At 40.5% G+C, this 23,685-nt stretch overlaps 1 protein-coding gene across 2 annotated transcripts in view; it reads left to right on the top strand.

Moving 5' to 3' along the window:
• DLG5 (discs large MAGUK scaffold protein 5) overlaps nt 1–23,685 on the top strand; it is a 209,991-nt gene that overhangs the window by 138,662 nt on the left and 47,644 nt on the right. For both annotated transcript variants that reach the window (XM_032783051.2, XM_032783052.2), the window contains exons 7-16: nt 2,878–3,190; nt 7,665–7,895; nt 10,846–11,030; nt 11,533–11,658; nt 12,594–12,726; nt 13,653–13,780; nt 15,258–15,433; nt 15,871–15,974; nt 16,951–17,043; nt 19,262–20,281. In XM_032783051.2, the coding sequence (XP_032638942.1) occupies nt 2,878–3,190; nt 7,665–7,895; nt 10,846–11,030; nt 11,533–11,658; nt 12,594–12,726; nt 13,653–13,780; nt 15,258–15,433; nt 15,871–15,974; nt 16,951–17,043; nt 19,262–20,281 (2,509 nt within the window). The remainder of the gene's footprint in view (nt 1–2,877; nt 3,191–7,664; nt 7,896–10,845; nt 11,031–11,532; nt 11,659–12,593; nt 12,727–13,652; nt 13,781–15,257; nt 15,434–15,870; nt 15,975–16,950; nt 17,044–19,261; nt 20,282–23,685) is intronic.

The raw sequence follows: 23,685 nt of genomic DNA, 5'->3' as shown, positions 1-23,685 counted from the left end.
GCCACAAGATTATGCATCATCGATGTGTATCTCACAGGCTTTTAATGTATTATCTATGCCTGGTTCAATCTCATCCTCATGTTTGCCCACAACTGTAAAAGAAAAATAATAATAAAGTACTGTATATATACTCATTCATAAGCCAAATATTTTTGGTAAAAAAGTGATCCATCAAAGAGCAGGGGTCAGCTTATACACTGGTCTACACCAAATTTTGATGATTTTAAACTCTATGGAATCATTGAATTGAATATCTAATACAGGGATCGGCAACCTTTGGCCCACGACCCGCCAGGGTAAGCACCCCTGCGAGCCGGGCCGGTTTGTTTACCTGCCACATCAGCAGGTTTGGCCGATCATGGCTCCCACAGGCCATGGTTTGCCGCTCCAGGCCAATGGGGGTGGCAGGAAGTGGCGGCCAGCACATCCTTTGGCCCGCGCTGCTTCCTGACCTGGAGTGGCGAACCACGGCCGGTGGGAACTGCTATCGGCCGAACCTGCAGACATGGCAAGTAAATGGGCCCGGCCCGCCAGGGTGCTTACTCTGGCGGGCTGTGGGCCAAAGGTTGCAGATCCTTGATTTAATATATTGTAGTTTTGTTTACCTGGAACGTCTGCAGGCATGGAGCCCCTCAGCTCCCTGTAGCCGCAGTTCTCCATTCCCTGCCAATGACGCGCCACTTCCCGCAGCTCCCGTTGGCTGGGAATGGCGAACTGCGGCCACAAGTTGCTGAGGGTCTCCATGCCTGCAGACGTTCCAAGTAAACAAAACGTCCCGACCCGCCAGCGGTTTACCCTGACAGGCCAGGAGCCAAAGTTTTCCAACCCTTGAAATACAGGGTTGACGTATACAGTTTTTTGCTATTTTTACCTATCTATTTTGGGGGGTTGGCTTATAAAGAAACGGGCTAATGAATGAGTATATACGGTACTTAACAGTAGATTTTTCTGTTCTCTACAAACTAGTGGTCTGTAAGAAGGTTCTTTAATCTGCACTAATGGCAGGGGAGACCTTGCAAATTATTGACAGATGTCTCATTAGTGGCATGGAGATGCTTTAAATTTGCAGGTGCCTTTAACTAAATATCTTAGGTAGCATTCCCTGCTTGCCAGATATGCCCAGAGCCTGGCACAGGTTGACAGTCAGGCTAGATCATGCCAAGTGTGTGTGTGAGAATACAAAATATGCCAGAGAGATATAGGAATTGCCATGCTGGATCAGACTAGAAGTCCATTAAGTCAGGTAGCCTGTTTCTGCCATTGGTAATAACTAGATGCTCAGGAAAAAAGGTGCAAAGAAATCCCTGTGTGTAAAATTATGGAAGAACATGCTCCTAGGAGAAGTTTCATCTAAACTTCCATCAGTTAGTGGTTGATTTATATCCTTCATTATTTTTAAAATTCTGTCAGTATAACTGTGGATGCTCTTATTATTCATATGGACATCTAAGTCTTTTCTGAATCTCACTAAGCTCTTTGCCTCTTATACCTTGTGTTAAAAAGAAAAGTTTTTTTTAAACCAAATTTAAGTTTGTTGCCCTTAATTTAGCTGATGTCCCTTTGTTCTCTTATCAAAATAAGGCAAACAGGAGCATCCAAATTACTGTCCTTAACCCCCACATTATTTTCCATGCCTCTGATTTATCTCCTTTCTAAACCATGACACTGATAATTTCCAGTGTCCAGATCTGGGACCCCATTTCTCCCCCCACCCCTGCCTTTGCTATGTCCTTTCTGGGATGGAATGCCCAGAACAGAACACGTTATTTCAGGCAAAAACAGACCATTAATTTCTGTAATGGTGTTTTTCAGTATTATTATTGATCACATTTTATATACATTGTAACATTTTTTATTTGCTTTATTTTTACTGCTTCTTTGCATCAAGTGCATGTTTTTACTGTTTTAATTACAAATCTTTAGTTGCAACTACCTGGCCCTTCTCAATCCCTAAATAGGTTCTGGCCAAGTGGGACAGGAGTTTGGGGGGCTGGGGAGGGGCTCCTGGGACAGAAACGGTTGAAAAGGACTGCACTAATACACTAAAGTCTTGTCTCCACGTACATCACTGCTGTAGCACTTTAGTGAAGATGCTACTATGTTAATGGGACAGCTTCTCCCGTTGGCGAAGTTAATCCATCTCTGTGAGAGGCAGTAGTTAGGCTGATGGGAGAAACTCTCTCTCTTCGATATTTGCAGTCTACGCTGGGGGTGAGGAAGGTATAACTGTCGCTCGTGAGTGTGGATTTCTCACACCCCTGAGAAACGTAGTTAAACTGCTGTCAGTTTGTAGTGTGGATGGGTGCCCTTTTTTAAAAAAAAAAAAAGGTGTTCTATGAAGTTTTGCTGTTTGTAGGAAGCATTTGGTTGTATAGATGCGCACTACAATAAGATTATCCAGAGGAGAGCAGCAAAAATGATAAGGGTTTACCTATGAGAAAAGGTTTAAAAAAAAATTGGGAATGTTTTAGTCTTGAGAAAGAAAAGCTAGTAAGTCTTCACATAAGTTAAGGGCTGTTACAAAGCGGACAGTAATCAGTTATTCTGCAGATCTGCTGAAAGTGGGACAAGAAGTAAAGCGTTTAATCTGCAGCAAGAGAGATGTAAGCTAGACCTTAGAAACTACTTTTTAATTATAAGAGTAGTTAAACTCTGGAAAATACCTTCTGAGAGAGGTTGCGGAGTCACCGTCATTCGAAGTTTTTAAGAACAGATTGAACAAACACTTGTCAAGGGTGGTCTGGGTTGACTTGGCCCTGCCTCAGTGCAAGGGGCTGGACTTGATTTCTTGAGTCCCTTCCAGCCCTACATTTCTACAGCTCTGTAAAAGGAAAATGCAAAATGATGCAAGCGCCTTTGTTTCTTTTTGTTATTTAGGTTTGAGTCAATTCAGCAAGAACTAAGCAAAGCAACTGCGCAGAACAAGGAATTGCAGAGAGAGATGGAGCGGTTACAGTCAGAAGTGACGCGGTTCAAAACAATGCAGCTGAAGGCTGTGAAGGATGCAGAGAAGTACAAGGAAGAGAGAGACTCTGTTTTCAATGAGTATCGCCTCATAATGAGTGAGAGAGACCAAGTGATCAAAGAGGTGGATAAACTTCAAACTGAGCTAGAGCTTGCAGAGTCCAAACTGAAAAACACTTCCTCAGAGAAAAGAGTGGCTAGTGAAGAGATGGAAGCTTTAAGACAGGTACCAAGGGACCATTTTATTATGGGTGGGAGAATAAAGAGGTTTTACCAGTGCCTTCTTGCAGCTGTGCCAAAAAAACCTTGTGCCTGATAGATAGGAAACGTGGCTTCACCGTGAAAAGGAAATTCTCTCCTGGCTGCACTCTTCATACAGTCGAGTACCTGTCAGCTGCAATCTGCTATGCACTTGACTTGTTCTGTTCAGTTCATTTCAAATTCTTCATTTTAAAAAGCCAGCCTTTTGTATCCAGCAAGTGAGGCACTGTATAACAATAGATAGAACTCAGATATATAATTTTTTTCTTTCATTTTTAACTGGTAGCTGAGAGAGACATCTGGGTATTATCTATTAAGAATAAGATCTAGCATTATAAAATAAACTCTGTCTCATTTTAACATCAACTAGAAGACTACAGTTATGCCTCCTGTTCTTTGTCATTTAGTCTCTCAAAATTAGAGGACGTTTGGCACTGCAATTTACAAAAATGCCAGTACTGCTTTATAATTGTATTAATCCGAAAGCGGTATTACTTCAGCAATATATTCTTAAAATGTTTAAAACACGAGTGCTGTTAGTAGAATTTACAAATGCAGCTTGCTGCTAAATAGTAAAATAGTATTCACTTGGTCATTCAGTTTTCAAATATTCTGTTTAGGTATGATTCACATACAACCAAATATTTTTTCAAGTACTCATCAATCTTCTTTTTCTGCTTTTCTTTCACACGCTTGTCATTGATCACAAATAATCCTTTATATAATATTATCTAACTGCAGCACTTCTGAAAACCTGACCTCTTTTATTTAGGTACATAAATATGGATTAGGCTATGTAGCCAACACTGAAGCAACCAACTTCAAAAAAACTTTGGTCTAACATCTAGCACCTACTAAGTTCAGTTATCTGGAATCTAAATCATTAAGGGCTGGTCTACATTTAAAAACAAATAAAATAAATAAATGACCTACCTATGTCACTCAGCTGTGAAAATTTTTGCACCCTGAGCACCATAGTTAGGTCAACCTAACCCCACTGTGGATATGGCTAGGTTAATGGAAGGATTCTTCTGTTAACCTAGGTACCACCAGTCAGAGAGGTGGATTAACTACATAGAAAAACCCTTTCCATCAGTATGAGAAGTGTCTGTACTACAGCTCTACAGAGGCACAGCTGCAGCACCATAGCTGCAGTGCTGTTGCATAGACATGGCCAAAAGGTGGGGTTTTCAGAAGCTCTCAGTGTTGACCTAACTCCGATCCCATTGAAGGCAATCATAGTTTTACCATTAACGTCAGTGAAAGCAGAATAAAGGTAATTCTGAACACTTCTGTAAATCTTACCCAAAGTGACTGAACGCTCATAATTTAACAATCAACACAGTTCCTACAACAATTTGCATGGGTTCTTATTAAGCGTAGGATTAAAAAATAAAATAAACAAGCATTTCCGGAGAGTTGGCTCACAATCTTGAAAGTCCACTTGAATGAGTAGTTGAATAGGGACAGGAAGAAGCAGATAATCCTGATGAACAAGATGCTAGTTGCTGACACTTTTTTAAAATAAAATGTTAAGAATGTTTTTTAAGGGCAGATACAACTCCTGTGTCTGTATAGTGAGACTGCTCCTGTAGCTTTTGCTAGAACAACTCTTTTAATTATATTAGCACGACTGTGTTGTCACTTCAGTTTTTCTTTATAATTATGAGCATAGTCTGCCTCTGAGCAGGGCGTTGCTTTGTTATGTAATGCTGACCATCTGAATTTGCATTTATCTAGTTCTGACTGGATCTAGTACCTGGGCAGGAATTTGAGAGGGATATACAGGTGGTTTATTGATCAAGTGACACTTCCACTTGGAGTACCATGCATGAGAATCCCATGTAAATGGGATTATCCTTTCAAAGAGTTTGAGTATATCTCATACTGCAATTGCTGCCTATTGTGTGTAGCTCCACCTAGTGATATGTTGCAGTTATGACTGTCATGTATTATGGTCATAGCTATTTGTCTAAAACAGCACTGCATCAATTTAAACTGTTTTAAATGTTCATCCTGCAGTACATCTGTATATAGTGATGCAGTTTTTGTGCTATTACTAAAATGTAAAAGCTACCAAAGCTAAAGGTTTTTCTTACAATTTAGCTTTTAAAAATTGAATGAACAAATGAGCCCTGAACTCTAGACCTAGTGCTACTCCCTAGTTTCTACATCTTCAGGCATCCTGTGTGCTCCAACACAAATGGACTAAACCATATCCAGACACTTCTGAAATGTATGGCGCACACAGGTGGTAGAACAAATCAAAAGTAGAAAAACTGAATTAAGCGTTCTTATTGCGGACAATTTCAGGCAAGAGCCCAATGATTTTAGCCATACGCAGAGCTTTTGATAAGGGATTTTTGTCTGTTTTTCCAGGCTCAGGTAGCCTGTCATACCATTTTACTTTTAGGATGGGGGTGCACAAGCAACTACCTGGGTATATGATACTTTTATCTCAGCAATTCAGTTGGCTCTTTTCTTTGCTGAAAACGTTGTCTTTGCTCTTGTATCTTATGGGCTCTTCATCACAAGGTATTCACATTTGAAAACTTCCTACAAGAGTAAGAATTTTTATCACAGATGCAAACAGCAGTTAGCTACATTCTCCATTTGATTATATAGTAACGAAACTCTGTATTTTGAGTTCTACATACCTGTAGGCAGAAGCAAATTGAGCAAGAACAAGCAACAGTTGCCCAATCATTATTAGCACTGTCCCACGCTTATAATTGTAGCAGCACCTTTTGTAAATAATGAGCAATATGGCAGTTCTTGTTTACCAGGAGAATAGGATAAACTCTTCAGCTGGGATTTGGGACTGAAGTTCCACAGTTTTTTATATTTACAGCATCCATTTCTGTTTGCTAAAGAGAAGAGAATTTTCTGGTGATCCGGACACACAACCATGTTAGCAATCTTCCCTTCTACACTGGTAGTCTCTGTAGTCACCTACTCATATCCAGTAGTCCTGCTTTCCCACCATTGTGTGGAGTTTAACACTCCCACCCTATTCAGCCATCATGCTGGTGCCACACAGAATGATTCTTCAGATCAGAGAGCAGCATTTTCTATTGGGAATTGTTTTGACGGGCATCAGATGATATTTGACCTTGTGCTGTCAGGTTGCTGTTCAGTCTAAACTGCATAAAACAAATGAGAGGAGGCATTACCATTGGTTAGAAAGAAGAGATGTCTGTCCTAAATCAGCGAGTTGCGTTATTTTATTTCAATGTGAGCACCTTTGAGAGAATTATTGCAGTGCCTAATTTTCCCAAAGTTTTTTAAAGTATGATTTTCTAATATTTAAAAGCCTTTTCAGGAGTGATTCCTTTGCCCCAATGCTTTGTTGGCCTTTTTGCTCTGCTGAACACCGATGACACTTTATTACTTCTATATCACCTTTATCCAAGAATCTCAAAGCACTTTCTGCAGAGAAATTATTCAAGCCATGCTACAAACTGATGTGGTGGGCCTGATTTTTTTCTGAGGCACTAAACAACCACAGCTCCCACTGAAGTCAGCACCTCAGAAAATCAGGACAAATGATTTATTCAAGGTCACACAGATTGAGTGAGTGGTGGGAATAAAACCCAGGAGTCCTGGTGCAAGTCTCCTACTTTAACTGCTACACAAAAATCTCTGCTGCAATATAACAGCAGGATTGTTTTTATGATCTTAACAGCTCTGTTTGAAGTCTCCTAAGAATGACTCCTTGTCTTCATGATGTTGCACAGGCCCATTAGCAGAATGTTCACACCTTGCAGTTGATTTGCATGCTACATTCAATATAATGTATTGTTCACAGTATTTTATGGCACATCATATTCTTATAATAGTAACACTTCATGGTACATGTACACACAATTGGTGTCTTACACTGAAAGATACTCATGTCCCTTTAAAACAAATGTGGAGCTACAGGGCACTCATTAACTTAGGTTGGAAAATATTATCTCGGCTGTGCAATAATGAAGGAAATTGCTTTGAAGTAACACAAAAGGGAAAGGTTTGTGCTCACATTCTGCAAAGGGGAGCAGTATAGCACTATGTAATTACAACTTTGAATAAAAATACATTTAAAATACGTAATATGATTGTTTTGTGTTAAATCTGACTGGCTATCCAGGAGTCCTGAGGACTTGCAACAAATGTCCTTTCTCCAGGTTTCTCAAAACCATGAGTGTTCCTAGATTATGTGCTTCATTATACAGAGAGCAAGGTGTTTAAAGGTGGTGGTGTGGCAGTCTTAACACTTTGCTGAACATTGTTAGCTATTCTTTTTCTGAATTTAATATGGGGACAGAGCTGTACAATTCCCTTTTTCGCAGAACGTTCGTTATACACCCTCAGTTTTTAAGGTGTCAATGTATGTTCAACTGGAAAGAAGAAATATTGCTCTGTACCTAACACCCTGCAAACAATGGGTCTCGTTGTAGGAGCTAAACTCATCTCTAGTAGAAAGAGATCGAGCAATTTGTGAGAGGAATGAGTTGCTGGAAAAGTACTGTCATGAAGTGAAGGACAAGGCTGAGGCCCAGAAGGAGCTTGATCAAGTTTGCAAGGATATAGAGACAGTGAAGGAAGAAAGAGATGTTGCCAGGAAAGAGAGAACAGAAGCTATCATCCAGAGAGACCATCTGCTAAGGGAATATTACCAAGCTCGTCAGGTACTGGCTGTCTTTGTAGATGGCTTTTTCTTTTTAGGTCGAGGAGAGTAAATACCATTTGGCAGGCGTGTAAATGTCTTGATACAAAGCTTTTTTTTTTAATGCAATGAAGAATGCTTCTTATGCATGCCTGCACACACTCCTTATGAGGGGGGAGTGACTAGACTACTTGTTGAAAATAAATCAGTCAGTCACAGTTTTAAAGTTTCCATTTATAAAGGATTAATAAATGGTTAATAGATTTTTTAATATATGGTTAACAGACTGTTATAACCCAACAGTTCAGCAGGTTACAGTAGTGGTGTGGCTGGAGCATCACCCCCTTATGGATCTTCCAGGACCCCACTGAGTCAGGCTCAGTCCCATCAGCTAGTTTTCCTATCAGTCTTTTGAGGGGCTCAACCTCCAAAATGTTGAATAACAAAAAAAATCCCCAAACACTAGTCTGTCCCCCAGTCTTCTGCTGAGAGGAGGGGTGAGGCGGTGCATCCCTGCCCTTTCCTTTGGGCTTGGTTCCCCCACTAGTCTCTGATTTGAGTGTTGTGCGCTCCTTGGGGTCGTGCTGTTCCTCCAGTGGCTGCTCCGGCTAGCAGGCTCTGTGCCTGTCAGCCCTGAACTGAGCCAGGTGGTCTTTTTATTCTCCTCCTTGGTTGTCATTGGCTACAGGTGTAGCAGGGTGGGGGTAGTTGGATCTAAAGGCACTCCTTAGCCCCTTCTTTGCTGCTATGAATCCTCTCAGTCATTTAAAACAATCTGTAATACCTTCTGCTGGTGTGCTCATATATATCTGTTACATAGCTACTTATGTCTGTAACATGCTTATTGTGTGTGCCAACAATTTAAACTTTTATAGAGCAATTTATAAGTGTGACTAAAAAGTTTTTCTGTTCTGCATAATTTGTTTACATTCAATCACACTAAGATATACAGATCATTAAAGGGATGATGGAACACATCAAACTGTGACTGTTAGTGATTATGTAAACGAGTTAAAATATTTTTGCAGTTTTGCATGTTTGTAGATCTATTGTATGTAATATATCACATACATCCGTATACTGTAATGTAGTAATATGTAAAATCCTATACTATCCCTGCTTCTCATGCTTGAGAAAGAAGTACAGGATTTACAGTAATTTTGATATTAGCGAAGACCCTTCAGAAGTTTTTTTTTGTTGTTTTTGTTTGTGAGAAGGGTGTATTTTCATTATGATATCAATCCTGTATCATAATAAACTCTTTTCACCACCAGAACTTCCCCATCCTCAGCTTTCTGTGCCAGGTATATTTGTCAATCTTGAATCAGAATTCAAGTCAGCAATAAAAGTAGGAATTCAACTGGGCTGTGCAGAACCCTTTTATTTTCAGTTGGCTATCATGCCTCCAACTCTCTATCTTGTTGTGCAGAAAGCTTTTCTCCACCTCCCCCTCATCAAAACCCACTGATATGGGAAGACTTTGGCTTGAGTTACAGCCTTCTTCAGAGTATCAGCAGGAGTTTGGGAATACTTCATGTAGACAGGACCAGTAGCACCTTGTCACCCAGCAGTGTGCCCCACTTCGCATATAGGTAAAGCGTTGCACTTGATACACTCCAAAGGAGGAGCCTACCAAATCCTCTGCTGAATGAGAGATGGCTGTTAAAACAGCTTTTAAGGATCTCTACAGCAGGAGATTCAAGAGGAGTGAAATGTGAGTTCTTAGGGCCTGTCTTTGTTTTATGAAGGGGAGTGGAGGATCCTGAACAAGCTGAGCGGAGATCTCTGTGATGTAATCAGTGCTGGATACATACTACATAGGGTCAAATCTCAGTTGCTGTGGGTTCATTTGGGGGTTTTGAGGGATGCGGTGCAGGTGTGGGTGGAAGAGTGGGAACGTAGATAGCACACCAAAAGGCAGGACATGAATTTTTGTCTCTTTTGTTAGTTCTCATGAATTAGTATTAGACTTTTCAGAGTGGTGGGTTGGAATGTGGCTGGGGGTTTTAAGCATGAATGGTTACAATTAAAACCATTGGTGGAGGCATACAGCCCTAAAAGTGTTGTGTCCTGGGTGTATGGACCCCTCTACATGTATTTAGACCCTGTTCTTGCAAACACACAGTTGCTTAACTTTTCTCAAGACAGTAGTCCCATTGAGTTCATCAGGACTACTTACATATGTCAAGTTAAACTCACTTGTAACTATCTGCAGGATTAGGGCTTGAAGTGTGATTGTGTTAAAATAAGCTTGTTTCTCTTGTGGGCACACATGGAAGTGTTCTCTTTCAGTCACCATTGTCATTGTCGCTATTTCCTTTGCTGTTTTGAAACCTGCAATGGTAGAGAGGTGCTGGTTCTTATTTTATTTCTCCTTCTAAAAAAAAAAAAAAAAAAAAAACTTTTCTAAAACGCTAAATTAAAACAAAAACTGCTTGGAGAGCTGCTATTCTCCTTGAGAGATTGGGGATTGTGAATCACAAGTGTAGGTGTACTGTAAATCTGTACATCTGATGTTTACTGCCTTTATTAGGATCAGTCCTAGACACTAAAACAGCCAGTCTGTGCCATTATTGTTCACTGTGTTATCTTGTTTCTAGCTGTCCTTAGACACCTTCTGTCTCTGTGTGCTAAAACACATCAATGAGTCAGCAAGATATCTCTGAAGTATGAAGTATATATTGATTTTGCTCTAAGAGGAAGAATCTTCTACCATAGATCAGTCCTATGAGTCATTGACCGTCCTCTCTTCCTATGCACTAAAATGCTTAGAGTCAACCCTGAACCCTTTATGCAGGCAAAATTCCGACTGATTTTGGGATTCCCACTGAATGATAGTTTAGTCTGTGGCAGGATTTCAGGACTGAGCCCTTCATATAACAAACCTGTAGTAAGGGTTACAAAACCGAGTGTGCCTACTCATTGTATGAATTGTACATAAAACACATATGTCTATATATTTGAACTCATAGATCCAGGATTCTGCTACACTGGACATAGAAAGAGCTAACAAAGAAATTGAAATGCTTCGGAAGCAATATGAGGCCATGTCACAGGAACTAAAGGAAGCTGTCCAGGAAGCAGAAGTAGCCAAATGTCGGAGAGATTGGGCCTTTCAAGAACGGGACAAGATAGTTGCAGAAAGAGAGAGCATACGGTAAACATGTTAGATGATAACGCTGGTGCTCTTCATAATCTCAGTGGCTAAATGGCAGTGGTGTTCTTGTAATGCAGCTGACTCTTTCAGAGATTGACATTTTTTGATAGCACGTCTTTTAACTTTTTTTGAGCCAATGCGTGATTTTATCACAGTGTACTTAAGTAATAGGAGGATAGCCCTTCTTAATTTGGTAGCGTCTTCCAAGACATCCCCTTTATCACCATACTAACTTCTCTCTGGTAAACATCCCTCCTGAGCCCATCAGCACAGCAGTCAGAGAGTGGTATAATTTCTGAGGATCTAGTCATGGTTTTACTGTCTGTAAAACACCTAACACCTCTTTTGTTCTAGATAAACACTAAGTACAAAAGTGGAATTTCTAAAGGAAGGATTTTGTAGCAGTTAGAGGACATGAGTGGTATAAGGATTCAGGGTTCTGTAAGTTAGTAAATGTAAGTTGCAGCTTAAAAGTTTTACCTGAATGTATGTTATTTTCAAGGACTTTGTGTGACAACTTGAGGAGAGAGCGAGACAGAGCTGTGAGTGACTTGGCAGAAGCTCTTCGCAATCTCGATGACATGAGAAAGCAAAAAAATGATGCTGTGCGTGAACTGAAGGAACTAAAGTATGTTATAAAATGATTTCATTGCACAGAATGCTTTTTATATTAGAAACCTTTCATTAACAGACTCTTCAGGCCTGTCTATGTAAGCGAAGTCTGTATCTGTGTGACTAAGATAAACACTAGTACACAAACCCATTAGGGTAGACACACTGCCCCAACACAAAGCAGGGCTCATTCTGGTCCAACTAACTTCAGTAACTTGCTCAGCTTAAACAGTAATCAAAAGCTTTATAGCAGCTTGAAATTTAAGAAAGCATCTTGGTTCTAATGCTTTTAAAAAAGCTATTCAGTTAGAAAAAGAGAAATTTTCAAGTCAACATATACTGATGAAATAGTAATTATTTTGAAATCTGTGTGCCCCTGGCGTATCATGACCTTTTGCCTGCAATATACCCACCGTTTCCGTTAAGATTAAATGAATCTTAAACGCCTATTGTACACAATAGGATACATGTGTAGATGAATTTGTAGATCAGCATTGTGTAAAATGCCTAACAAAGGGCTAAAGGAGCTGGTTGGTTAGTCATGTTACCCCCCCGCAAATAAGAAAGTCTTCATTCTGATTAGACTGCTCAGTCAAAGCGTAATATGTTCTGAACACGTCTACATACTAAATGTGTCTGTTGAAATGCACTGAAGCAACCCTTTCACTGCAGTCAGGCTTTCACTATAGCTTTGTTCATTGCCTCCAGATTCCCACTGAATTATAAATAAGAGGAGAAAACATGCATTACATAATTTTTCAGAGTGGAGGAAGGAAATAAAGTTTTAAAAAGTGATTTCAGGTTTCTATTTAGATTATGGTATTGGATAGACTGAGCAGAGATTGTATTGCTAAATTAGAGAAGGAACTGTAAAGTACCTAATCTCATTCGTTCATTTCTTTACAAGGGAGCTGCTGAATCAGCTATAAACACATGTCTTTCATTCCATAGAGAGAAGATGGAGAACCAGTTGGAAAAGGAAGCCAGGTTTCGGCAGTTGATGGCCCACAGTTCTCATGATTCAGCTATAGACACGGATTCTCTGGAATGGGAAACAGAAGTGGTGGAGTTTGAAAAAGACCGAGTAAGCCCAAGATACATTGAAGACTTTAATGTGTTATATGAATGAATTGTGTGATGTTTCAGCATTACATCCCTTGCACAATGGGTTATAAAAATAATGCTGTTTGTTGAATATGTATTTTTAAACATTATTTATTTTAATTGTGGTTACGTACCATAAATGCAGTATCTACAACAAATACCATACCAGTCAGATATGAAAAGCTGACACATTAAAGCACAATAGACCATTATCAAAGAGATTTGTTACAGGAATCTACTCCCTCTTGTGGAGTACAAACCACAGATAACTTTGCCATCTAATCTTGTAAACCACACAACTGTTGCCTTTATTTAAAAATGGTGTGTGTAAATAAATAAACAAATATATATAATATTTTTTAAAATAAGGAGATTAATTCGTAACATGTGGGAGTTGTCTTTCAAAAACAAACTCCAATGAGAAACTGCTGAGCTGGAATTGATACGCAAACTAGATATGATCAATTTAGGCTTAAATAGGGACTGGGAATGGCTGAGCCATTACAGACATTGAATCTATCTCCCCTTGTAAGTATTCTCTCACTTCTTATCAAACTGTCTGTACTGGGCTATCTTGATTATCACTTCAAAATTTTTTTCTTACTTAATTGGCCTCTCAGAGTTGGAAAACAACTCCCACCTTTTCATACTCTCTGTATGTGTATATATATCTCCTCAATATATGTTCCAATATATGCATCCGAAGAAGTGGGCTGTAGCCCTCGAAAGCTTATGCTCAAATAAATTTGTTAGTCTCTAAGGTGCCACAAGTACTCCTGTTCTTTTTGTGGATACAGGGCTGCTACTCTGAAACCTGGCAGTCAGTTTACAATTTCTGTGTACATACAAATGCAAATTAGTTTCAATTCCAGTTGAATTGCTCGTAACATTAACAATGTTTATTAGGAGGATATGGACTTGAAAGCACTTGGTTTTGATGTGGCAGAAGGTGTGAATGAACCATACCTCCCTGGAGACTGTGGGATTTTTGTCACCAAAGTAGACAAAGGAAGTATTGCAGATGGTCGATTAAGGTACAGTGTTAACTGGTAAATCATTTGCATGCCAATTGGAAACACTTACTTATTTTGCTTTGGTTGTAAAAGGAAAAAAAAAATCAAAATACTGTGGATGATTGGTGATCTCTCCATATTTTAAGTGGGTTCTGTTTTAGCTCCCTAATAACTTAGGCTTGGAAAATTTGGTTTGATCTGAAAATTGCAGTAAGAAGAAGGTGTTTGCAAAGCATTATGGAAATAAATCTAGCTATTCTTGGTTTACAGATAATTTAAAAAAAAAATCCTAGTTTGAAATGTTGACTTTGTCTGTGGCTAGTTTGTCTGCCTCTAGCACTTAACCTGTTTCTCTCTTCAAACTTGCTGTTTACTTAGATCTTCTTGAGAATTTGTGGGCAAGCTATAGTTCTGGGGGGAAAGATTATGGATAGTTTGTGACCCAGTCGTGATGCCATAATGTCAATTGAAGTTTTTTGCCTTATTTAAATGGAATTAGAATCATGGACTATGCAAGCCATCTGGCCCTCGATTGGTTAAGCTTACAAAAAATCGTGGTGTCTGTTCCACAAAGCTAGAGGAGACCTTCCTTTTCTGTAAGTGGTAGAGGCTTGTGTTTTGAAGCAGTAGAACCAGAGCTTTTATCTAGTCTCTGCAGATGTGTGTGGGGTTTATTATGGAAAGAAGCCTCTCCATAGTTAAAGTTGCTGCCATAGTCTTATTATAAGGCTGACTTTCACCTGCCTTGTGACTCATTTCTTTTCAGATTTTTACAGTTGAGCTCTCACTAAAAGCTGGAACATACTGTGTCCTTTTTGTTTAAATTAAGGGAATATGCTCTGATATTAAAAGGCTTTAAATGACTCCCATTTGAAATTTTTTGAAAGTGTCTAATGAAATGCTATCTCTGCCCAAGAAAATTGCATCAGAATACTTGAAACATAGATAGATTTTGAGATTGGCTCATGCACAAGACAGTTTTCAAGAACAATAAAATATTTGGGGTAACAGAGGAATGGCAAATTTAAGCGTCTTGCCAAAATCTGAGATAGAGCCCTACTATTGAGATAATAATCATGGCTTATTCACTTTACAGGAGTACCTGCCTCTCATAAATATTGCTTTAAATATCTGTGTTTAGTTAGGCCAGCTGTAACATGGAACTAATGATGCTTAATGTACCTGCATAGCAGTGCCACTCACCACATTTTTAGATACGAGGTGTCCAAGCATCAGTAACTTGACTAGGAGACGCTGAGGACTAGTGGCGTAAGCAATGGCGGTGGAACCAGGAGGATCTGGGGCTCACTCAATGTCATTAATAGATGCTGGGAATCATCATACTTTTTCAGAAATGGGGAGTTTTAGACAATTGAGGGTGGCATATCAAGGTTGTGCTAGTGCTATTATGATCCTTTTAATTAATTATTGCATATTTGCAATGTGCAGCAAAGTATTCTTATAACATGGACTTCCTTGCCTTTGTTTTAACTGCCAGAGTGAATGATTGGTTGCTGAAGATAAATGACGTGGATCTTACTAATAAGGATAAGAAGCAAGTTATAAAAGCTGTACTTAATGGAGGAGGAGTTATTAATATGGTGATTCGAAGAAGGAAGTCCTTAGGCGGGAAAGTGATAACACCTCTGCACATCAATCTTGCTGGGCATAAAGGTAATTATTTATGTTTGAATGCTCAGGGCAGGCTATTAGTCCACTCACTTGAATTGTTATGACTTTCTAGATAAGGGTTCTCATTAGCTGTTTTTTTAACTGAACAAGTAGTAGTGACTTAAGGATAGATTTCTTTCACGAATACTGCTAATGTATGATTTCTCACCTCTAGTTCAGCTAAATAAACTTGCAAATCCCTACAATCTTTTTTTCTCCACTAGAAAGTGCTTGTAAAGCTATATTAAATTTCAGGTTATCTGTAACCCTTTTCATAGCTTTTCTGTGTTTTTTTGTTTTTAAATGTTGTTAGAAGTTAAACTAATTTATTCTCAACTGCATTTTCATTACTTGTGTTTCTTTCTCATGCAGGTAAGTCAGATATGTGCTAAATTATTTGAAGTGCAAGAATGAACTTGTTTTATTTTTATGGATTTCAGATAGTGGAATTAGTTTAGAAAATGGAGTATTTGCTGCTGCTGTTGTGCCCGGTAGCCCTGCTGCCAAAGATGGGTCCCTTGCCGTGGGAGATAGAATAATTGCTGTAAGTCTAAAGAACAAACAGAATTTCAGTACCACAGATAGTATGAAATACATTTCCTTTTTTTTTTTAAACCTAAAACCTTTTTATTTGACTCATTTGACCATGTTTTTCTCTGTTTTAAATTTAATGATTTAATGAATAAGTAGGTTGGGTGAGTAGTAGAAAATACAGCCCACGTTTAGTAATTTCATTGGTGAAGTTTTGAAAATATGGTTGCAGTAACTCATCCAGCAGACGTATTTGTTGACAATCTCACTGCCTTCCCTTTTCACAATAAACGATAGGTAAGATGACTTAATACAAGGACTTCAGTTCAAGGAACCTTCTTTAGACCTCCATTAGAGTTTAGAAATAGAAATTATCTGGGATGATTTTATGACTATTCTTCCTTTAAAAGAATCCTTCTGGATGCGTTGATTAAACTACAGGCGCTCCTACAATTTGCAAAATCCCATGAAGGGCCTGTCCTTACCTTCAGACTTCCTCTGAACTTGAGAAGACTCTGTCCCTCTGATATACCTGCTCTTCCAGAACCAAGTTAAAGAAAGTGATTAGATTCTTGTCTCGTCCAGGATGCTACTTATCTCTTCCGGGAACTGCTAGGGGTCTGTGATCTGTTGCATAATATCTTTAAAAGAAGTTATATATTTTATTCAGAGTAACAGATCTCAGGGAGGATAGATTCATGCAAATATATAAAGATGAGTAGAGGTATATGCAGTGGAGCAATCATACATTAAATACCAGCTCCAGTGAAGTAGGAAGTCCATAATTGCAGTTCTGGTTACAGCAAATCTCTGATTAGTGAAATAATCTGAAAAATACACAGTCTCCTGATATGCAAAAATGATCCAGTTTACCAGGATACTGACATTTTCCTTTCTGCTTTAGTTTGTTTGGTTTTTTGGTGTATGTAAACTAAGACAGTTGCCTGCTGCTAGGTTTGTTTTGCTAATTTACCCTTGTTTTTATGCAGATTAATGGCATTGCACTAGATAATAAATCACTGACTGAATGTGAAGCTTTGCTGCGAAACTGTAGGGATTCCCTTACCCTCTCATTGATGAAGGTGAGTGTGGGAACAGAAAAGGAGGAAGTGAAGCAATTTATACTTTTTTTTTTTTTTTTAATTGTAAAGAGGAGAAGAACACTTTCATAAAATGAATACAGTAATGTGGAAACTCAGCTAAATGAAATGGCTTCGCTCTGGTTAGTAGGGATTGGTCCCTGTCAGTAGTTACTTTTGATGGGTTGGATCACAGAAATCCCCTTGGGGACAGCCAACTGATGTTCTGGGACTACCTCTGAGCCCGTTTTTCCTGGCAGCTTGGGACTTCAGTATCCTGCCCAGTTTGAGCCAGACACGCTAGCCTGCTACAAACACAGACCCAGGTCTGAACAATGTCCCCCCAAAATTGCAGGCTTAACTGAAAACAGTTTAAGAAGTGTTCTTATCTCCAACACTCAGATGCCCAGCTCCCAGTGGGGTCCAAACTCCAAATAAATCCGTTTTATCCTGTATAAAGCTTATAACACTGATAGAGAGATGCACAGCTGTTCTTACACACACACACTCTCTCTCTCTCTCTCTCTCTCTCTCTCTCTCTCACCCTCACCGGTATTAATACATACTCTGGGTTAATTAATAAGTAAAAAGTGCTTTTATTCAATATAGAAAGTAGGATTTAAGTGGTTCCAAGTAGTAATAGACAGAACAAAGTGAATTACCAAGCAAAATAAAATAAAACATGCAAATCTAAACCTAATACAGTAAGAAAGTGATTACAAATGAAATCTCACCCTCAGAGATGTTCCAGGAAGCTTCTTTTACAGACTGGACACCTTCCTAGTCTGGCCCAATCCTTTCCCCTGGTTTAGTCCTTGTTCCAGCTCAGGTGGTAACTAAGGGATTTCTCATGACTGCAGCCCCCTTTGTTCTGTTCCACGCCCTTATATATCTTTTGCACAAAGAGGGAATCCATTGTCCCTCTTTGGGTTCCCACCTCTCCTTCTAACTGGAAAAATGCCAGATTAAAGATGGATACCAGTTCAGGTGGCATGATCACATGTTTCTGTAAGACTTTTTAAGCCCTCCTTCCTCCCAGCCTGACTTACAGGAAGATCTGCAAGCAGACAGAGCCATCCGCAGTCAATTGTCCTGGTTGATGGGAGCCATCCAGATTCCAGACCACCATTAGTGGCCCACACTTTGCATAATTACAATAGGCCCTCAGAGTTATATTTTATATTTCTAGTTTCAGATAGAAGAATGATACATACATGCAAATAGGATGACCACACTCAGTAGACTAAAGCTTTGTAATGATAACAAGAGATCTTTTGCATGAAGCATATTCTAGTTACATTATATTCACACTTATTACCATATTTTCATAAAATCATATTGAGTGCAACATCAGTTACCACCTTTGGATGGCTGTTAGGTATCCTACAGTATGTGAAATTCAGTGGTTGCTCTCAGTTCAGTTCCCAGTGGATTGCTGTTCACATAAAAAAAATAAACCTACCAACAGAACTGGTAATATAATCCCCTCATTAGCATCGGCTGCAGGAAGTTTGCATGGACATGGAAACTGATATGTCCTTTTGCCCCTAGAAAGGGTCCCCTCTGTGTCAGGAGTGAGGATCACTGGTGGAAAAGCAGACTCTGCCCATGATAAGGAATAAACAGAAGTTGTCATTCTGAAGGGTTGTCTGTAGGGAAACACTTATATTTTATACTGTGGTTGTTCCTAGAAACCCCAACTGAGGTTAGGGGCCAGTTATGTTAGGTGTGCCCCATACACACCGTAAGAGTCCCTGCCCCAGAGAGCTGACAGGCTAAATAGACAGGACAGACAAAAGGTGGAAGGGAAAACAGAGACACTAAAGGTGACTTGCCCGGTGTCATTCAGCATAGTTGTAGATCTAGAACTAGAAACCAGATCTCTGGACTCCTGGTCCAGGGCCTTATCAACAACACCATGCTGCCTCTGTGACAATATTTTTAAAAGATCAAAAGGTTTGTTTTATCGGTCCTCATTCAGTCTGATTCCCTGTACCAGCAATCTGTGAGATTTTGTTAAGCTGCTCCCTAGTCTTCCCACCCACGCACACGCTATCCATCGTTTCCCCCAGAATATAGGCTTGTTCCTTGATGATCATCTTCACGGTACAGTCTCCATGTAAATTGGGAGCTTGGGGGAAAGAGAGGGAGGTGAGGCTGTCATGTGCAAAATCCAAATCTGCCACAGTCTTGAGTTGATTAAATATTTTTCTCCTCCTAGGTTTTTCCTCAGAGCTCATCGTGGAGTGGTCAGAACATATTTGAAAACCTGAAGGATTCAGAGAAAATATCGAACTGCAGGGTTCATACATCAGAGATACAAGTTCAGAATAAAAGAAACTTGAAACACAACAGTTCAACACAAACAGACATTTTCAATCCAGACATCCTGGATGGCAAGAAGGACCAGAGCGACCAGGGGAGTGGTTCATTCTGTGATCACACACCCTTTTCCAGCCGTGCTTTACGGGCAGACTCTCGCAGGAATGCTGTGCACAGCTGCCACAGTAATTCAGAACACAGTCTTAGCTCCTTTAGTCCAGACACTTATGGGGAACGAGGCTATGGACTTGTTGACTTGGATGGCAGGAGGCTTCCATTTGAGCCAACGGTAGCCGACTGCATTATGGTTGAGACCACACTAGACAAAGGGCATGGAGCTAAGCATAGTGGTGGTACGTGGCCTAAAGTGATGGTCAATATTTCAACAGCAGAAACTGAAAAGTTCTCTGTGTACAAAAAGCCAAAGCAAAGGAAGTCCATCTTCGACCCTGACACTTTCAAAAGACCACAGACTCCTCCCAAAATGGACTATCTCTCCACTAATCAGGTGTCCGCGCATTCGCCTCAGCCCTCAAAAGCTGAAGTGGCTTCAACTCCTCCAACCCCTCCCAAGAGAAGTGACTCTATTAAATTTAAACATAAACAGCAGACAAGTTCTGCATCAGACTCTACTGTAACGACTGGATCCCCACCTACCAGCCCAGCTACTGCCCAGCCTCCAATGTCCTTGGCACTTAAGCAGGACTCAGACACTCACAAGGGGCGCAGCAGGAATGCTGGGCATTATTACAGGGAGGAGGGGATTGACTGCACTCATCTATCTTCAAGAAAATCTTGTGAAGATGACATTGGCTTTCAAAGAGTTGAAGAGCCAGAGATAAAAAGACCAAGACCAAAATCAGCACCTGCTTTGAGACATAAACTGACCCCTGTGCCCATTCCTAATCCTTCACTTCAGGTACAAATTAAATATATGGAAGCACAAAGCAGGGATGCTGGCCATTATTTTCAAAAGTGACTCAAGTTTGGGTGCCCAGCTTGGCACACTTCAAAGGGGCCTGATTTTTCAGAGGATGGGTACTCAGCACATTCTGAAAATCAGGGCCCTTTGGGGTGTCTCAAATTGGGTACCCAAAATTGATAGTAATGAAAATATTGGCCCCTGACAGCTACAATAAAATTCTTGTGTGTCTTGAATTACAAAAGTAATTCTCAGAGTTACAGTATTAAAAAGCCACTGATGGCTACAAAGAGGGATAATGGTGTCTTGCTTGATGAACGTTGTATGGTTTTTAGGCTCTTTGGTACCAGATGTTCTCAGTAATAATTCTAGGTTCTCTAATGTATGTTGACTAAATGCAAAAATGGAATTATGATGGTCAAGTTTACAAAGGTATTCGGGTGACCAAAGACACAGATAGGCTACCAGTGGGAGTCACAAAAGCAATTGAAAGTCAATGAGAGTTGGGCTCTTGATTCACATTGGTGTTTTTGTAAATCTCACAAGGTGCCTATCTACATCTTTAGGTGCCTAAATACCTTTGTAAACCTGGTCTGAAGTTGATAGTGGTTAAAGTACAGTTGTACTCTGTAAATGTTGACAATATTTATTAGGAGGATATGAACCTGAAAACACTTGGTTTTGCTGTGGCAGAAGGCATGAATGAACAATCTGTCCATGGAGATACTTGGAAATTTGTTACTAAAGTAGACAAAGGAAGGATTGCAAGTGGTTGGTTAAGGTCGATAGGGTGTTAACTGGGAGATAAAGTAAAAATGGCCACAAGGTTAGTTTCCCCCAAGGCCTCTGTATCCGTGGGTCAGATTTTCCATCTATTACATAGGAACAGACCCATTGTCTTCAGTGGGTTTGCAAAGGTGTAACTGAGAGCAGGCAATGAAGTAGAAGGTATAAGTGAGAGCAGGATTTGGGGCCTGATTCTGCAAAGCATTTGGTATTAGAGCTGGTGGGAAAACTTTCATTACAGTTTTTTTCAATAAATATATAGCAATTTCTGCCAGTTCTGCTGAGCACCTTCCGCTCCTATTTTAACTTCAGTGGGAGTTCGAGACACTTGCCAGCCTGTAGGATTGGACCTTTAATTAAACATTCTATCTGAGCCAGAATAGAATCCAGATAACTCTGCAGTGCTGACAGCAGTAAAAAAGTAATAACAGCTTACTGTTGTGACTGAAGTCAGCAGATTATTACTGAATAAGCATGAGAAGCAGATGTGGCCTGTAAGAAGGTGCCATTTTCAAAACAGAATTGCACTGCAAGAAACTAATATGTAGGTAACTGCTGCCTTTTGGAACATACCCAACAAAATATAAGCAAACCATTACACATTTGAGTGCAAGGAATTTGCTTTAAATAGAATGTCAAGTTGATCTATGTGTGCTGTTACTCGGATGCTTATTATTTGAACTGTAGTCATCAGTCACTGTAAGCACAGCAGATTTATATTGTCCTTAACGTCTAGACAAATGTTATCTATCATCTTTATGCTAATACAGTAACTCCTCGCTTAACGTTGTAGTTATGTTGAAAACTGCGACTTTAAGCGAAACGATGTTAAGCGAATCCAGTTTCCCCATAAGAATTAATATAAATGGGGGAGTTAGGTTCCAGGGAATTTTTTTTCAACAGACAAAAAACTGTATCTTATATAGATATACACACAGTATACATTTTAAACAAACAGTTTAATACTGTTCACAGCTTTGATGATTGTGAAGCTGGGTTGAGGTGGTGAAGTTACAGGATGGAAGAGGGAGGGATATTTCCCAGGGAATGCTTTGCTGCTAAATGATGAACTAGCACTCAGCTGAGCCCTCAAAGGTTAATACGTTGTTAATGTAGGGCCTCATCAAGGCAGCACAAACAGGAGGGAGGGGAGACAGCATAGCACACGGAGACAGACAAACACCTTGTGTGTGGGGGAGAGAGAGAGATGCACACTCCCCCTTTAAGTAAGCTGACCCACTCTTCAGTGTATTGTCTTTAAGTGGATCAGGAAGTTGAGACAGCAGCTGCTGCCCCAAGCTCTCTCTCTCTCTCTCCATCCATGTCCCCTCTCTGCACTATATGGAGAAGGGGTAAGTGGAGTGCTGGAGCAGGGGAGAAGGGGACACCTTGACATTAGCCTTCTCTTTCCCCCCATGCACAGCAAGCAGGAGTCTCTGGGAGCAGCTCCAAGGCAGAGGGTGGGAGCAGCTCCAAGGCAGAGGGCAGGAGCAGCACATGGCAGTGGGGGGCGGGACAGCCAAACTACGGATTGATAGCCTGCTGGGCAGCTGCAACATAGGGAACTTAACGGAACGGGGAGCTGATGAGGGGGCTGCCGGTCCACCTTGGTTACAAGCCCCCACCAGCTAGCTGCAACCGGCTGTTCTTCCTGCAAGCAGTGGACAAAGCAGGCAGCTTGCAAACAACATTAGACGGGAGCATTGCACAAACTTTAAACAAGCATGTTCCCTAATTGATCAGCAACGTAACAACGAAACAATGTTAACTGGGACGACTTTGTGAGGAGTTACTGTACAAGAAATTTAAAGGGCTCTCATTTGTGATATGTGCATTTTCTGGATAGAAAACCAATACAGGTCAATCTCATCATACGCGTATTTAACTTCTTCGAGTGCTTGCTCATGTGTATACCACAGTAGGTGTTCGTGCTCGCCGCGTGCACCGGTGCTAAAGTTCTTCCCTCAGCAGTACCCACAGGGGGAGCGCTGCTGCAACCCCTGGAGTGGTGCCTCTATAGCATGCTATTAGGGGAGCCATGTGCTCCCCCACCCACCCTCAGTTCCTTCTTGCCACCAGTGACAGTGCATCACAACTACTTACTCCAGCTTTGTTGCAGCTCATCCCAGAACTCGTTTCATTGTTAGTAGTACCCATGTCAGTTCAATATAGTTTCAGCTTAGTTAGTTAGTGTTTGGGCCTGGGCATGCCCCGGGTGCCAGGATTTAAATTGTGCGAGTCTTACGGGTATTCAGTGCCTAGAAGTGACCCGCATGCCAACTGTCTCCGCTGCTTCGGCGAATCTCACATCAGCAACCACAGTAAGATCTGCAGGTCCTTTAAACCCAGAACTAAAAAAGAGAGAGACATTAGACTTCGGACTCTTCTCATGGAGTCGGCACTGGCCCCAACGCCAGTGCACCGAGCGGAATTGGCACCGGGCACTTCGTCTTCGGTGTTCAGCGATCTCCCTGCACCTTCCGGTGGCCGGCACCGCTGCCCATCCTAGGCCTGGTCTACACTACGCGTTTAAATCAATTTAAAGAGCGTTAAATCGATTTAACGCTGTACCCGTCCACACTACAACACCCTTTATATCGATATAAAGGGCTCTT

This window comes from Chelonoidis abingdonii, chromosome 15, assembly GCF_003597395.2.
Source record: "Chelonoidis abingdonii isolate Lonesome George chromosome 15, CheloAbing_2.0, whole genome shotgun sequence".
In the NCBI taxonomy this organism is placed as follows: Eukaryota; Metazoa; Chordata; order Testudines; family Testudinidae; genus Chelonoidis; species Chelonoidis abingdonii.
The sequence above is the reverse complement of the archived record's forward strand: the minus strand, read 5'-3'. Positions and strand labels throughout refer to the sequence as shown.